Below are 18,139 nucleotides of genomic sequence, written 5' to 3'. Positions count from 1 at the left end.
GGAGGGAACAGTTCTGAGAGGAACAGGGAAGACACCCTAAGTGGTTAGCTGATAAATGGACTTTTGAAAAATTATAAATTTGCAAAAAAAATTAGGAATATAAGACAGAGGAAAACATGTTTAATGTTTAATCCTACCACTCTATCACTTCTACCATCTAGACTGCAAATTGTGAAAATAGGAAAGTTTTTTTCTATTTTGTACAAGAGTCTATTGGCCTCCTAGCATAGAGAAGAAAAATGGAAGTTCTGGTCCCACATTCTGCCTGTGTATTCCCAAGAATAAGCTGCTCCTGGGTGTCAATGCTTTTCCTTGTCACTGGTCCCTTTCAGCCACAGGCTACATGGACTGTGCTTCTGGATATTTCCTGCACATAGTCCCTCTCCATGGCCCCAGAAGGGAAGTGGGCGTGGGACCGGCCAGCTTTCCCTGTCATAGCTCTACCTCATTAGTCTCTATAAGGTCATGGCACAGGACTAAATGGGTAATATGATTTCTCCTTAGTGTCTGTCAAAGGGGCGAAAAAGACCGCTTTACAGTATTCTTCAAGTTACACCTCTGTGCACATTGTGTTTTGTATTTTTGTATATTGTTCCCTTCTTACTTTGGATATTGTATAAGATTCAATTGAATGCTTGATGTCCATTAGTTAAAATAAATAAATAATAGCCCTTATGAAGAGAGAGTCTTATTTTTTCCTATAGGTTTATTTAGAAAGGTAATGGGTAAATCAATCTTTCAACAGTTATTTATTGAATGCCTACTAACTGCCTAATTGTCAGCTAAAGAGATATAATTATCAATCCCAGGTCATAAAGAGCTAGGTAAATCTAGCCAGTTTAGCTGTGTAAATATTTGTTGAACACCTACTACATGCCATGGGGTCTTGAAAAGTCCATGGACTCTTCCTCTCTTTTTCATTTAGTCACTTATTCAGCCAATCAACAAAAGTTACATGTAACAGATAAGTAAAAATAATAATACTACAATGTAATGAGTTCCATAAGGGAGATTTGTAAGAGATACCATGGGAATAAGGCAGATAAGTGATTATCTCTTACTGGTGGGGGGAGTCAGAGAAGGCTTCTAAGAGGCTACAAAACTAGAAATATATCCTCCAAAATTAGAAGAACTTAGAGAAGCAAATTATTCACATGAAAAAAAATTTAGAGAAAGTGGCATTAAATCATATGGTAATCAACTGTGAGTTTTAGATAATTTGAGTTTAAGATAGGGTAGACTACAACTGTTAATTGGATTATAAAAATGATAAATTCAATATGAGTTAATATACCAGTGGGAATAGTAATAAAGATAGTAATAAGGGGGAGAATAGGGACAAAAAAAAAGTTAGAGGACAATTTAAATAGGGTGAGAGAAGCTCTGAGTCAAAATCCTGGTTAGATTTGCATAACAGTATTTTATTTAGATTTCCTTCATTTTTACCTAATGTCCCTTTTCTGTTACAGGATCTGATCACTATTATTTTGATTGTTTCTTTTAGGTGCTTCTTGCAAAAATAAAATCACTGAATAACTTTCCAATGGCAATTCCGCCCCCTACTCCTGACAAATATCTTAATAATATCATCTGGCTAGAAAATAAAGATGTTCTCATTGAGTTCTTCAAGGTAAAGATTCTGTCTTCTATTCTAACTCAAGTTCAATGATAATTGTTTTTCATTTTTTCCACTCCCTAATGCAAGATTAACAAGAAAACTTATCCAAAGCAAGAATCCTTTAATGTCCAGTGAAGGGTAAGTCAAAACGGAGGCCTAGCAAAACCCAGAAGAGTAGATTTCATTTTGAGCCTAAAGGGCAAAAATATTTTTTATAATTGCTTATCTGCTTAGGATGAGTTATCTATGTTACCTGATTATTACCAATTCCATCTTAGCCTCTGTGCCAGAGACTGTTCTAGGTTTGGGGTTATGGCAGTGAACAAAATAAATAAGTCCCTGCTTTCATGGACTTTGTATTATATGGATAGAGATTGACAATAAACACACCCACGAGTAAATGTATAGTCTGTCAGATGGTAACAAATGCTATATGGAGAAAAGGTGAGAAAAGGGAATATAGTTAGGCAGCTATTTTATATGGGTGGTTAGGGAAGACTGCGCTAATAAGTTTCCTTTGGAAAGAGATCTGAAATAAGTGTGGGGGCATGCCATATAGATACCCAGGAGAAGGCAAGTGCAATGCCCTGAGGTGTGTTGTGTTCAAGGAACATCACAAAGGACCCTGTGGCCGAACCAATGGTGGAGGGAGGAGATGAAGCCTAAGCAGTTGTGGAGAGCCTGAGTTTGTAGAACTTTGTAGGTCATTGTAAGGACTTTGGCTTTTACTCTGAATTAAATGGAAACAGATTGAAAGGTTTTGAAGAGACATGATCTAACTTATACTTAGAAACGATCATTTGTTGATGTGTTGAGAACAGGCTGTAAGGGGTCAAGAGCAAGCCAGGGAATCCAGTTAGGAGGTGATTACAATAATGTAGGCAAGAGATGACAGTGGCTTGGATGAGTGAAAGTGGTGAGAAATGGTCAGACTCTTGATAGGGTTTTTTTTTTTTGGTATGCGGGCCTCTCACTGTTGTGGCCTCTCCCGTTGCGGAGCACAGGCTCCAGACACACAGGCCCAGCGGCCATGGCTCACAGGCCCAGCCGCTCCATGGCACGTGGGATCTTCCCAGACTGGGGCACGAACCCATGTCCCCTGCATCGGCAGGCGGAATCTCAACCACTGCACCACCAGGGAAGCCCCCTTGATAGGTTTTGAAGAGAGAGCATATAGATGCTGATGGAGTGAGTGTTAGAGAGAAGGAATGACTTCTAGGATTTTAGTCTGAAATTAGAAAATAGTCTGAAAATAGAGTAACCATTTACTTGGATGGGGAAGAGAAGATTTATGGGGAGGGACAAGAATTTGCTTCTGAAGAGGTTAAATTTGAGCAAGCTATTAGACATCCAAGTGGAACTGCTAAGTAGGCAGTTAGATACATGACCGGAAGGCAGGTGGGAGGCCAAACTGGGGAAAGACATTTCAGAGTTGTCAGCATAGAGCTGATATTTAAGGTCTTGAAACTTGATAATTTGAGGAATTATTACAGACATTCAAGGATCGAGTCTTGAGCTATCCAACATTTAGAGGTGGGGAGATGAGGAAGAATTAGCAAAAAGAATTGAGGATAGAAAAAGTGATCAGATTGATGTTTACCAGAGGTGGGGAGAGGAAGCTGGGTGAATTGAAGAAGTGGGTCAAAGGGTACAAACTTCCAAGTTATAAGGTAAATACTGGGTATACAACATGATGACTATAGTTATATAGTTATATATTTATATATGTTTGAAAGCTGCTAAGAGAGTAGATTCTTAAAGTGCTTATCACAAGGAAAAATTTTTTTTGTAACTATATGAGGTGATGTATGTTAACTAAACTTATTGTGGTAATCATTTTGCAATATGTGTATGTCAAGTCATTATGCTGTACACCTTAAACTTATATAGTGCTGTACGTCAATTATATCTCAATAAAACTGGGAAAAAAAGAATTGAGTTATCTATCACATAGGAGGAAAATAAAAAAGAATGGTGTCCCAGAGCCAAGTGAAGAAAATATTTCAAGGAGAAAGTGATCAACTATGTCAAATGAGGCTGAGAGATCAAATAAGATGAAGACTGAAAATTGGCTATTAGATTTAATAATGTAGAGGTCAGTTTTTTTAAAAAGAGGATCCGTAAATCTGAATTTTTAGGTGAAAATTCCAAAATTTTAAAACTTGGTAACATGTTCAGAATTTTAAAAATACAGTGCAAGCCAAACAAAATATATCTGTGGATTGGGTGTGACTCACGGACCACCAGTTTGTGGCTATTATATGAATTATAGGGATAATAACTTTTTTGTCAACTTGTTAAAACCTGTTAGATTTTTGGAATCAGGAAAACTCTGTGATGAAGAACAGTACTTGCTTTACTACAAATTTGGTTGTACTGTACCTTGTTGTCTAGTCATGGAGATTTATGTCATCTGTTTATTCATAACGAGGGGACATTTTCCTTGTTTTCTAGAAAGACAGTGATCCTCGTGGAGTTTCTACTGAGCTTTGAATATCTGATTTCATTTAGGCCATACTAGTGTTTTCTTCATGCCAGAAATATTTGAATTTTTCTTTTGAAATTGATTTCGTATTTAGTTAAATTAAGACTTCTTTGGTTGAAAGTAACAAAACCCTACTTGAACTAGTTTAAGCAAAAGGGAAGCTTACTGAAAATATATCGTGGTGGTATACAGAAGCTAAGAAACAGTTGACTAACCTTGAGCAGGGTGAGAATCAGGCCAGCTCTGGAGTATCAGTGGTAGGAATTTGTGGACCCTTCCTGTAGCACTTGGCTATGATGACTCAGTTCTCAACTCCCAGGCTTTTTGTCCCTCAGTTCAAATTCTTAAGGGAGAAATCCAACTGGCTTAAGCTTGAACCAGATCTCCAGCTTTGGGAAGTACAAGTGTGGCTGTGAGGGGGAGGAAACCTGATGGGCAGGGGCCATTGGGGGTAGTTTGGAAAACAGACCTCAAATAAATGAGGGTGGGAGGTGAGGGATGGGCCTGGACTGGAAAGAAGGTATCTAAAGGGTGTTTATTACAATCTGCATCCTGTTCAGTTTTTTAAAATATCCAACTTGAAAATAAAATTTGAATTTGGGGTTCTTTATAGGTAATACTTTCACAAGTATAATTAATGGACCATCCTGCAGTGAATGGGGGAGGGATGGGAAAAACAATGAGAGAGAACTCAAGAAATTAATGGTTTCCATACACCTGAGGTGACTATATATCCAGGGCACAACCTTCTTCTCCTTAACCTGCCATGCCAGTGCAAAGCTGCCGGACCCTCTCCACCCGCTTACAGATACGGCTCACTCTTTAAGTGGCCCTTTTCCTTAATATGTTGGTTCTTAATAGCCATTTAAATCAGATTTCACTAGGATAAAGAAAAATGTGATGAATTGGGAGCACATGGGCATTATTCTCATTAGGAACAGCCCAGGGATTGCATGGATAACTAAAATTCCTGTAATAAATAAAACAAACACCCCTCATTGTAGACATTGATTTCAGTCTTGGTCTCCATCACAGCAACAATAGTTAATTTTCACTACTCCTCCCTTCTTTCACCCTCGAACTGGTGTGGTTAATTAAAAAGGTAATAGTGTACGAAGATAAGCCTGAAGACAAAAGTTGAAAAAAAAAGGTCTGAAAGAGCTAGAGGGAGGATTTCAGAATGGCACCTGGGAGATTGGTTCAAGATGGCAGAGTAGAAGGATGTGCACTCACTCCCTCCTGTAAGAGCATCGGAATCACAACTAACTGCTGAACAATCGTTGACAAGAAGACACTGGAACTCACCAAAAAAGGTGCCCCACATCAAAGACAAAGGAGAAGCTGCAATGAGACGGTAGGAGGTGTACAATCACAATAAAATCAAATCCCATAACAGCTGGGTGGGTGACTCACAAACTGGAGAACAATTATACCACAGAAGCCCACCCACTGGAGTGAAGGTTCTGAGCCCCACATCAGGCTTCCCAACCTGGGGGGCCGGCAATGGGAGGAGGAATTCCTAGAGAATCAGGCTTTGAAGACTAGCAGGATTTGACTGCAGGACTTCGACGGGACTGGAGGAAACAGAGACTCCACTCTTGAAGGGCACACACAAAGTAGTGTGCACATTAGGACCTGGGGGAAAGAGCAGTGACCCCATAGGAGACTGAACCAGACCTACCTGCTAGTGCTGGAGGGTGTCCTGCAGAGGCGGGGGGATGGGTGTGGCACACCGCTGGGACAAGGACACTGACAGCAGAAGTTCTGGGATGTACTCCTTGGCGTGAGCCCTCCCAGAGTCTGCCATTAGCCCCACCAAAGAGCCTGTAGGCTCCAGTGTTGGGTTGCATCAGGCCAAACAACCAACAGGGAGGGAACTCAGCCCCACCCATCCGTAGACAAGCAGATTAAAGTTTTGCGGAGCTCTGCCCACAAGAACAACACCCAGCTCTACCCACCACCAGTCCCTCCCATCAGGAAGCTTGCACAAGCCTCTTAGGTAGCCTCATCCACCAGAGGGAAGACAGCAGAAGCAAGAAGAACTACAATCCTGCAGCCTGTGGAACAAAAACCACATTCACAGTAAGATAAACAAAATGAAAAGGCAGAGGACTATGTACCAGATGAAGGAACAAGATAAAACCCCAGAAAAACAACTAAATGGAGTGGAGATAGGCAACCTTCCAGAAAAAGAATTCAGAATAATGATAGTAAAGATGATCCAGGACCTCGAAAAAAGAATGGAGGCAAAGATCGAGAAGATGCAAGAAATGTTTAACAGAGACCTAGAAGAATTAGAGAACAAACACCTAGAAGAATTAAAGAACAAACAAACAGAGATGAACAATACAATAACTGAAATGAAAAATACACTAGAAGGAATCAATAGCAGAATAACTGAGGCAGAAGGATGGATAACTGACCTGGAAGACAGAATGGTGGAATTCACTGCCACAGAACAGAATAAAGAAAAAACAATGAAAAGAAATGAAGACAGCCTAAGAGACTTCTGGCACAACATTAAACGCACCAACATTTGCATTATAGGGGTCCCAGAAGGAGTAGAGAGAAAGGACCCGAGAAAATATTTGAAGAGATTATGGTCGAAAACTTCCTGAACATGGGAAAGGAAATAGGCACCCAAGTACAGGAAGTGCAGAGAGTCCCAGTCAGGATAAACCCAAGGAGAAACACGCTGAGACACATAGTAATCAAATTGACAAAAATTAAAGGCAAAGCAAAATTATTAAGAGCCACGAGGGAAGAACAACAAATAACATACAAGGGAACTCCCATAAGGTTAACAGCTGATTTCTCAGCAGAAACAATACAAGTGAGAAGGGAGTGGCACGATATATTTAAAGTGATGAAAGGGAAGAACCTACAACCAAGATTACTCTACCCGGCAAGGATCTCATTCAGATTTGATGGAGAAATCAAAAGCTTTACAGACAAGCAAAAGCTAAGAGAATTCAGCACCACCAAACCAATTCTACAACAAATGCTAAAGGAACTTCTTAGTGGGAAACACAAGAGAAGAAAAGGACCTACAAAAACAAACCCAAAGCAATGAAGAAAATGGTAATAGGAACATACATATTGATAATTACCTTAAATGTGAATGGATTAAATGCTCCAACCAAAAGACACAGGCTTGCTGAATGGATACAAAAACAAGACCCATGTATATGCCATCTACAAGAAACCCACTTCAGACCTAGGGACACATACAGACTGAAAGTGAGGGGATGGAAAAAGATAGTCCATGCAAATGGAAATCAAAAGAAAGCTGGAGTGGCAATACTCAAATCAGACAAAATAGACTTTAAAATAAAGACTATTACAAGAGAAAAAGAAGGACACTACATAATGATCAAGGAATCGATCCAAGAAGAAGATATAACAATTGTAAATATTTATGCACCCAACATAGGACCATCTCAATACATAAGGCAAATGCTAACAGCCATAAAAGGGGAAATCAGCAGTAACACAATAATGGTAGGGGACTTTCACACCCCACTTTCACCAATGGACAGATCATCCAAAATGAAAATAAATAAGAAAACACAAGCTTTAAATGAGACATTAAACAAGATGGACTTAATTGATATTTATAGGACATTCCATTGGAAAACAACAGAATACACTTTCTTCTCAAATGCCCATGGAACATTCTCCAGGATAGACCATATCTTGGGTCACAAATAAAGGCTTGGTAAATTTAAGAAAATTGAAATCGTATCAAGTATCTTTTCTGACCACAACACTATGAGACTAGATGTCAATTACAGGAAAAAAAACTGTAAAAAATACAAACACATGGATGCTAAATAATATGCTACTAAATAACCAAGAGATCACTGAGGAAATCAAAGAAGAAATAAAAAAATACCTAGAAATATATGACAATGAAAACACGATGACCCAAAACCTATGGGAGGCAGCAAAAGCAGTTCTAAGAGGGAAGTTTCTAGAAACACAATCCTACCTCAAGAAACAAGAAACATCTCAAATAAACAACCTAACCTTACACCTAAAGTAATTAGAGAAAGAAGAACAACAAAAAAACCCCAAAGTTAGCAGAAGGAAAGAAATCATAAAGATCAGATCAGATATAAATGAAAAAGAAATGAAGGAAGCAATAGAAAAGATCAACAAAACTAAAAGCTGGTTGTCTGAGAAGGTAAACAAAATTGATAAACCATTAGTCAGACTCATCAAGAAAAAAAGGGAGAAGACTCTAATCAACAGAATTAGAAATGAAAAATGAGAAGTAACAACTGCACTGCAGAAATATGAAGGATCATGAGAGATTGCTACAAGCAACAATATGCCAATAAAATGGACAACGTGAAAGAAATAGACAAATTCTTAGTAAAGCACAACCTTCTGAGACTGAACCAGGAAGAAATAGGAAATATAAACAGACCAGTCACACTGAAATTGAATTTTCAATTGAAATTTCAGTTTCACTGAAATTGAAACTGTGATTAAAAATCTTCCCACAAACAAAAGCCCAGGACCAGATGGCTTCACAGGTGAATTCTATCAAACATTTAGAGAAGAGCTGACACCTATCCTTTTGAAACTATTCCAAAGTAGAGCAGACTCATTCTATGAGGCCACCATCACCCTGATACCAAAACCAGACAGAGGTGTTACAAAAAAAGAAAACTACAGGCCAGTATCACTGATGAACATTGATCCAAAAATCCTCAACAAAATACTAGCAAACAGAATCCAACAGCACATTAAAGGATCATACACCATGATCAAGTGGGGTTTATCCCAGGGATGCAAGGATTCTTTAATATATGCAAATCAATCAATGTGATACACCATATTAACAAATTGAATAAAAATCATATGATAATCTCAATAGATGCAGAAAAAGCTTTCAACAAAATTCAGCACCCATTTATGGTAAAAACTCTCCAGAAAGTAGGCATAGAGGGAACCTACCTGAACATAGTAAAGGCATATATGACGAACCCACAGCCAACATCACTCTCAATGGTGAAAAACAGAAGCCATTTCCTCTAAGATCAGGAGCAAGACATGGTTGCTCACTCTCACGACTATTATTCAACATAGTTTGGAAGTTTTAGCTATGGCAATCAGAGAAGAAAAAGAAATAAAAGGAATTCAAATAAGAAAAGAAGAAGTAAAACTCACTGTTTGCAGATGACATGATACTACACATAGAGAATCCTAAAGATGCTACCAGAAAACTACTAGAGCTAATCAATGAATTTGGTAGAGTAGCAGGTACAAAATTAATGCACTGAAATCTCTTGCATTCCTAAACACTAACGATGAAAAATCTGAAAGAGAAATTAAGGAAACACTCCCATTTACCATTGCAACTAAAAGAATAAAATACCTAAGAATAACCTACCTAAGGAGACAAAAGACCTATATGCAGAAAACTATAAGACACTGATGAGGGAAATTAAAGATGATGCAAACAGATGGAGAGATATACTATGTTCTTGGATTGTAAGAATCAACATTGTGAAAATGACTGTACTACCCAAAGCAATCTACAGATTCAATGCAATCCTATCAAACTACCAATTGCATTTTTCACAGAACTAGAGCAAAAAATTGCACAATTTGTATGGAAATGCAAAAGACCCTGAATGGTCAAAGCAGTCTTGAGAAAGAAAAACGGAGCTGGAGGAATCAGGCTCCCTGACTTCACACTATACTACAAAGCCACAGTAATCAAGACAGTATGGTACTGGCACAAAAACAGAAATATAGATCAATGGAACAGGAAGAAGCCTAGAAATAAACCCACGCATATATGGTCACGTTATCTTTCATAAAGGAGGTAAGAGTATACAATGGAGAAAAGAAAGCCTGTTCAGTAAGTGGTGCTGGGAAAACTGGACAGCTACATGTAAAAGAATGAAATTAGAACACTTCCTAACACCATACACAAAATTAAACTCAAAATGGATTAAAGAACTAAAGGAAAGGCCAGACACTATAAAACTCTTAGAGGGAAACATAGGCGGAACTCTATGACATAAATCACAGCAAGATTCTTTTTGACCCACCTCCTAGAGAAATGGAAATAAAAACAAAAATAAACAAATTGGGCCTAAGGAAACTTCAAAGCTTTTGCACAGCAAACAAACTGTAAACAAGGCGAAAAGACAACCCTCAGAATGGGAGAAAATATTTGCAAATGAAGCAACTGACAAAGGATTGAGCTGACAAAGCAGCTCAATATCAAAAAAGCAAGCAACCCAATCCAAAAATGGTCAGAAGACCTAAATAGACATTTCTCCAAAGAAGATATACAGATTGCCAATAAACAGATGAAAAGATGCTTGACATCGGTAATCATTAGAGAAATGCAAATCAAAACTACAGTGAGGTATCACCTCCCACTGGTCAGAATGGCCATCATCAAAAAATCTACAAACAGTAAATTCTGAAGAGGGTGTAGAGAAAAGGGAACCCTCTTGCACTGTTGGTGGGAATGTAAATTGATACAGCCACTGTGGAAAACAATATGGAGGTTCCTTAAAAAACTAAAAATAGAACTACCATATGACCCAGAAATCCCACTGCTGGGCATATACCCTGAGAAAACCATAATTATAAAGGGTCATGCCACCTAGATGGGTGGGATAGGGAGGGTAGGAAGAAGACGCAAGAGCGAGGAGATATGGCGATATACATATATGTATAGCTGATTCACTTTGTTATAACAGCAGAAACTAACACACCATTGTAAAGCAATTATGCTCCAATAAAGATGTTAATAAATAAATTAAAAAAAAACAGGTCATGTACCACAGTGTTCATTGCAGCACTATTTACATTAGCCAGGACATGGAAGGAACCTAAGTGTCCATCGACAGTTGAATGGATAAAGAAGATGTGGCACATATATACAATGGAATATTACTCAGCCATAAAAAGAAATGAAATTGAGTTATTTGTAGTGAGGTGGATGCACCTAGAGTCTGTCATACAGAGTGAAGTAAGTCAGAAAGAGAATAACAAATACCATATGCTAACATATATATATGGAATCTAAAAAAAAAAGGTTCTCATGAACCTAGGGGCAGGACAGGAATAAAGACACAGACATAAAGAATGGACCTGAGGACAGGGGGAGGGGGTAGGGTAAGATGGGATGAAGTGAAAGAGTAGCATTGATATAGATACACTACCAAATGTGAAATGATAGCTAGTGGGAAGCAGCTGCATCGCACGGGGAGATCAGCTCAGTGCTTTGTGACCACCTAGAGGGATGGGATAAGGAGGGTGGGAGGGAGACGCAAGAGGGAGGGGATATGGGGATATATGTATGTATATTACTGATTCCCCTTTTTATACAGCAGAATCTAACACAACACTTTAAAGCAAATATACTGCAATAAAGATGTTAAAAAAAAGATAACTAATGAAAACTTGCTGTATTAAAAAAAAAAAAATGGCACCTGCCAAAAAAAAAAAAAAGAAAAAACAAGGTCTGAATAATACATAAGGGGGATAATTGGCTTTAGGTGAGCTTTTAAAAAAAATATTGTGAAGTCATGCATGTTTATTTCTACACTGTAAAATAAATCAGAAGCAAAAAGTGGAAACCGTTCACCCCCCACCCCACACTTCCAGATAACTAGTATGCATGACTTAAAAGTATGTTTCCCACACAGCTTTGTAAAATGCAAATCTGTCACCATAATTCTCCTGTTATAAACCTTTTAGTGGCTACACCCTGGTTTTGGGAAAAGCCCAGACTTTTTACCGTGCCTGTGAGCCCCTTGGAGACCTGGCTTTGGCTCACCTCTCCGGTCCTGCCTCCACCTGGGCTGCAATATGACTTTCCTGGGCCCCAGGCACTTCTGCCTTTTCCTCCGTAAAAAAGCACCAAAAAAATTATACTTTATGATCGTGTTAGTATAAAGATGAATATATTAGTATTAGATGTTTTAGTATTAAGACATTTTACTCTACCTAAAAGTTCTTTTATTTTCTTCTGATTTTAAAAGAAACTAAAACATTGTTGTAAATCCCGAAAAGTATTGTGAACCCTGGACACTGTGCCTATTGATGCCTAATGGATAACTCAGCCCTGGTCTCCACCCCTCCTTGCCTGCCTGAGATGTATTGAATCTTCTGTGGTTACCCCCAGTGCAGTTATTCTGTTTACTTCTGGGTCTTTGCTTAAACTGAATCCTCTGCTGTAAATGGTCGTCAACTCATCGTATCCTGGCTATCTGTTACTCTTCCTTCAGGTCTCAGCTTAACTGTTCCTTCCTCTGTGTAGTCTCCCCTGGACACCCAAGACAGGGTCCTGTGACCTTTCTGAATTTTTTTCCCAGAGTGCCTTGCCCCTGTCTCCTGATCAGAATTATTACACTTTATTGTAACCATTATCCAACCTAGCATTTATTGGGTGTTTCTACCACTCTGCTAGGTCCTAAGCAAAAGTCTACAATTTGCTTGCTTGTCCCTTTTTTACCTAAAAGTTAATGAGGTATGCAAAAATGTTGTAATTCATTAAGAAACCAGAGAATATAGTTTGTTTTTATGCTTTAAAATTTATTTCTATTTAGAGAAGTAGACTGTAAAGATTTGTGTTAATTCTCTTTTTCTTTCCTTTTCTTTTCTTCTTCTTTTTTTTTTTCTTTCAGGAAAGAGCCAAACTTGCCTATTTTGACTATGGAGATGTCATTTGTAAAGAAGGTGAAATGCCACAAGGAATCTACTTAATTATTTCAGGAATGGCGATCGTAAGGGACTATTTATTATTTACTGAAAATGTATTTTGAAATACGTAATTATCACATAAGGAGAAATTTAGGAACTAAGATATTTTGAAATTTTTAACATAATTTGCTTTCCAGATGAAACCATTTCTGTTCAGAGTGAACACTACAGCTGAGAGATAATTATAATACCCACCATCCAAAAGGTGCTTCCCATCTTACAAAATGCTTTCATAATTATTATTTATTCCTCACAACAGTCCTGGGAGGAACAGTCTTTTCGACGTTCAGATAAGGAACCCAATACTTGGAGTGGTTGGGTTACTCACCTAAAGGAAATGAGTGTCAAGAATGAGGAAATAGACCACAACATCAGATTCTCCCAGAGGACAGATAGGATGAAAATCATACAATTTTTAACCAGTAGGAGGCTTTTGGTGTCAGTAGAATGATAGGGACAAGAATCCTTTAGAAACTGAATACTAGTAGCTGAATCCATGGGTGAGCCCTAGCTATGACCAACATAATTCCTAGATCCTAGATGACAGTTACAAACCCTTATTACAGTGCAAATAATATATTTGGCTTTCTATTTTTGGAATGGGTGTTTCAGACCTTAAAAATACCAAAATTAATCATGGAAATAAACTATTATAATAAATACTAACTGACACATGTATAGAGTTTAAGTGTCAGGCACTTTCCATTCATCCATTCACTCATTCATTCAACAAATATTTACTTCATTACTATCATGCAGCAGGCACTGCTCATTCTAGGCATAGAATCGACAAAAACAAAAATCGCTGTCTTCTTAGAGTTTAATTTCTAGTAGAGGCATAGAAGGAGATGGGACAATGGACAAAATACTAAGTTAAATATATAGTATGTTAGCGGTGATGGAGAGATGAAGATGGCTAATTGTGACATTTAAAAGGATGGTCGAGAATGGCAATATGTTATGACATTGAATCCTTACATCAACCTCATGTAAGGTGGAAAACTGATGGACAGAGAAATCAATTCATTTCCCCCCCACCCGCCACCAATCTTTGACAACTATTCCCCCTTCTACTTTTGAGGGCTCATGTGATTACATTGGGCCAACAGGATAATCCAGAATCATCTCTTTAAGTTTAGCTGATTAGCAGTATCCTGAATTCTATCTGCAAAATCCCTTCACAGCAGTTCATAGATAAATGTTTGATTGAATAGCAAAGAGACAGGAATCTTGGAAGGATTTCTTTAGAATTCTGCTTACCACAGATGTTATCCCCTTTCCTTGGTTTGCAAAAAAGCAGAGACATTCTTGATTACTCAAAAGGCATTTGAACTGCATTCAAAATTAAATTAAAAAAATATCAAGTCCTTTGGAAGCATGAATGCCTCTAAAAGTTTGAATGATAATCACTAGGAGAGGGTACAGTTTTCATAGCAACTCCTTCAGTGACCTTTTTTCCCGTTTCCTGTGTCTTGAACAATAGCTTTCCTCTTTGATATTTACAGCTAAACTTTCTGGAAAGTTGCCTAATCCTTCTGGTTGATTCCCACATCTTCCTCCTGAAATCTGATACCTTTCTTTACCCCCACCCACACCTACCAGTTCTTTTCCATAAGTAACCCAACCATCCTGTGTTCATCCTAAAACCTTTTCCTGTTAATGTCTCATGGTAATTATTCTTAAGCATCTTCAGGGAAGCAAGGCTTCTACTGAAATCACAGCTTGGTTTGGAGGCATATTAATTCATGATATCCGATTTATGCATCCATGCAACCAGAAGTTTTTTCCACCTGAGACACTAGCCTATTATGCTAAGAATATCTAATAGATATTATGCTAATATCTAATAGAGTGGCATTAGTGGCAGACTGCAATGACTACTTTTGGTAGAATTTTTATACAAGGGAGGTAAATAGGGGTCATCTGTAAAGCTAAAGATTAGAAACAATCTTGCCTTGGAGAGTTGAAATGTGAAAGAAACCATGATTCTTGTGAAGCCTAATTCCTCCTTTAAACCTGAAAGGATTCATAAAGAATCTTTTCCTTCCATTGTAGTAATTGCAAGAAAAACTGGGAGCTCCTGGGATTTGGTCAAGGGCTTTTAATTTTATATTGCCCTTGGCACAATTTTCTCCCCTTTGCAGTTGCAGAGTTCACCTCCTACCTTTGGAATAGACAGGAGCCTGAGGGCTGATAGAGAGTCCACGACCAGGTTTACAGAGTACTGTACTAGTGGAGACATAATTGGAGAGTTGAACTGTCTGCTTAAGTGTGAAATTGAATATACTGCCATCTGTGAAACTATTTTACAGGTAAGAAACTGGTTCAGTATATATTATGAGTTGGTAGTTAATTCTTCCTCAGGTCAATAAGGAGTGCCAGCATCTTTGTTCCTCTGGGTTCTGATATCTTATTTAGTCACCCAACCAGCTACTGTGAAGCAGGTGTAGACTAGCTGAGAGAGGCCAATTTAGTGTCTCACATCAGCTATGGGATCTGGAGGCTGACATTTTAACCAAGGAGACTATGCCAGTTTTTTTTATTAAAAGAGAAAGTATCTAACTTTTGATGTTATGAAGATAAGGAAAATATATATGTAAAGTGCCTGGCACGTTTAGATGCTCAATAAATGGCCACCATAATAAGAGTGGTGTTTTTAAAGTATACTTGTGTTTCAACCCTCTTTCTTCCATTTTTCACTTGCTAAATAAGAAGTTTATTTAACAAATAAATGGCCTGATATTGCACTAGCTGTGGGTGATTCAAATTGAAATTAGTGAAAGTTCCCACTTACAAAAAATTTTCAAGCTTTTGGGACTGATAGATGCAACAGAGCAGTGTCCAGAGTCTTAGGAGTGTGACAAACAGAAAGGAATGTCGCCTTATCAGTTTCATACCATTTCATTTTTGGAAGAGGATAGAAGGCATGAATGTATTCACAAGGCTGAATTGAATTCACTGAATTTCAGGTAAATGAACTTCAGTGAGTTCTGAAAGAGTTGTCTTCCTTATTTGGATTGTCACTTTGCTGGAAACAAATGCTATGAATGAGCCAACGTGACCTACTGTGACAATAAAAATAGATGAGTTTATGTGGCTTAGTTCCTTAATCTTGGGTTCCTGATTATCCTACCTATTGATTGGTATAAAATTTCCTGGCCTGTTTTCAAGTCTATAGCTTTAATTGGACTGTACCTTCTATCATCTTATGCTTAAACGGCAGAGTGTCATAATTACTATACTAGAGTTGATAGTTTTTTCTAGGAGGTTAGGTGAAGATGAAATCTACAGGCATTTTTTTTTTTTCTGATGGTCTTGTAATTTAGTTTTAAATCAAGCATACTGTTTGATACCTTGTCATTTCAGGCTTGCTTTATCTCCCTGGAGGATTTATATGAAGGCTTTGATGTCTTCTGGCCATCCCTGGAATATAAAATATGGCTGAAGCTTGCTCTCAGTATTGCCTATCAGTATTTTGAATCAAGTCTCGTTGATGAGGTAAGTTGCATGATTAAAATATGAATGAAATTTTATTTACTGTATTTTTTACAAAATGCATTTCATATTTTGGAGACAAAGAAAGGAAGGTGTGTCTGATCTTTCAAAGTAATATTTCAGAGTCCTCATCACTCGCTTATCCTGACTTCCTATAGGTCATCAGTCCCCTTGTGACAGCTGATTTTCCCAGGCTACCTGCAGTCATCCCTTAAAAATAATAAAGTCAGCAAATCTGAAATAGGTAGATCCCCAAGAATCAAGCATAGCATTAATTAGAATGAGTTCATGAGCATTCAGTCTGGTGTTTATTATAGTCTACTCTATCTACCTACGTTAATATAAATCTCCTGCCTTTTCAAATTTTTACTGAGTTTACTAAGCCTCATCTATGAACTTTCTCTCCAAAAAGTAGTGGTTCAAGTCTGTTCTTGGACTGCACAATTTACAACCCCATATTTACATCCCATTTAGTAATTTTTTGAGCCCCTATCATGAGTCAGCAACTGGAGAAGTGACAGACCTGAAGTTCAACAATATTCATTGAATTGTGAGATATATATATATATATATATATATATATATATATATATGAATATAAATATTGGGTTAAAAAATTAGCATGTCTCAGGAGAATGAGAAGAGAAGCCACAGACTGGGAGAAAATATTTGCAAAAAACACATCAGATAAAGAACTATTATCCAGAATATACGAAGAGCTTTTAAAACTCAACAGTAGGGGAAAAAAACAGCCTGATTAATAAAATGGGCCAAAGATCATAACAGACACCTTATCAAAGAAGATATACAAATGGCAAATAAACATAGGAAAAGATGCTCCACATCCTGTGTCATCAGGGAAATGCAAATTAAAACAACAATGTGATACCACTACAAACCTATTAATTGGCCAATATTTGGAACACTGACAACACCACATGCTGGCAAGGGTATGGAGCGACAGGAACTCTCATTCATTGCTGGTGAGAATGCGAAATGGTACACAGCCACTTTGGAAGACAGTTTGGCGGTTTCTTACAAAACTAACATACTCTTGCCATATGACCCAGCAATCACTCTCTTTGATATTTACCCAAAGGAGTTCAAAACTTATGTCCACACAAAAACCTGCACATGGATTTTTTTAAAAACTGAAGTATATTTGATTTACAGTGTTCTGTTAGTTTCAGGTGTACAGTAAAGTGATTCTGTTTTATATATATATACTTTTTCCTTATATATTATTACAAAATATTGAGTATAGTTCCCTGTGCTATACAGTAGATCCTTGCTGTCTATTTTATATATAGTAATGTGTATTTTATATATATTAGTGTGTATATGTTTATTCCTCCCCTCTCTTTCCCCTTTGGTAACCATAAGTTTGTCTTCTGTGTCTGTGGGTCTATTACTGTTTTGTATATAAGCTTATTTGTATCATCGCTTTTTTTAGATTCCACATACAAGTGATGTCATATGATATTTGTCCTTCTCTATCTGGCTTACTTCACTTAGTATGATAATCTCTAGGTCAATCCATGTTGCTGCAAATGGCATTATTTCATTCTTTTTTATGGCTGAATAATATTCCATTGAATATATATACCACATCTTCTTTATCCATTCATCTGTCGATGGACATTTAGGTTGCTTCCATGTCTTGGCTATTGTAAATAGTGCTGCAGTGAACACTGGGGTGCATGTATCTTTTCAAATTATGGTATTCTCTGGATATATGCCCAAGAATAGGATTGCAGGATCATATGGTAGCTCATTTTTAGTTTTTTAAGGAACCTCCATAC

At 37.6% G+C, this 18,139-nt stretch overlaps 1 protein-coding gene across 1 annotated transcript in view; it reads left to right on the top strand.

Annotated features, from left to right (window-relative positions):
• The window catches only part of SLC9C2 (solute carrier family 9 member C2 (putative)), an 88,954-nt gene that overhangs the window by 64,850 nt on the left and 5,965 nt on the right, over positions 1-18,139 (top strand). The window contains exons 20-23 of the mRNA XM_065901444.1: positions 1,505-1,630; positions 12,767-12,865; positions 14,987-15,154; positions 16,209-16,340. Of these exons, the coding sequence (XP_065757516.1) occupies positions 1,505-1,630; positions 12,767-12,865; positions 14,987-15,154; positions 16,209-16,340 (525 nt within the window). The remainder of the gene's footprint in view (positions 1-1,504; positions 1,631-12,766; positions 12,866-14,986; positions 15,155-16,208; positions 16,341-18,139) is intronic.

The sequence above is a fragment of the Phocoena phocoena genome, chromosome 1, assembly GCF_963924675.1.
Source record: "Phocoena phocoena chromosome 1, mPhoPho1.1, whole genome shotgun sequence".
Taxonomy (NCBI): domain Eukaryota; kingdom Metazoa; phylum Chordata; class Mammalia; order Artiodactyla; family Phocoenidae; genus Phocoena; species Phocoena phocoena.
Note: the sequence above shows the minus strand (reverse complement) of the source record. Positions and strands in the feature narration are given on the sequence as shown.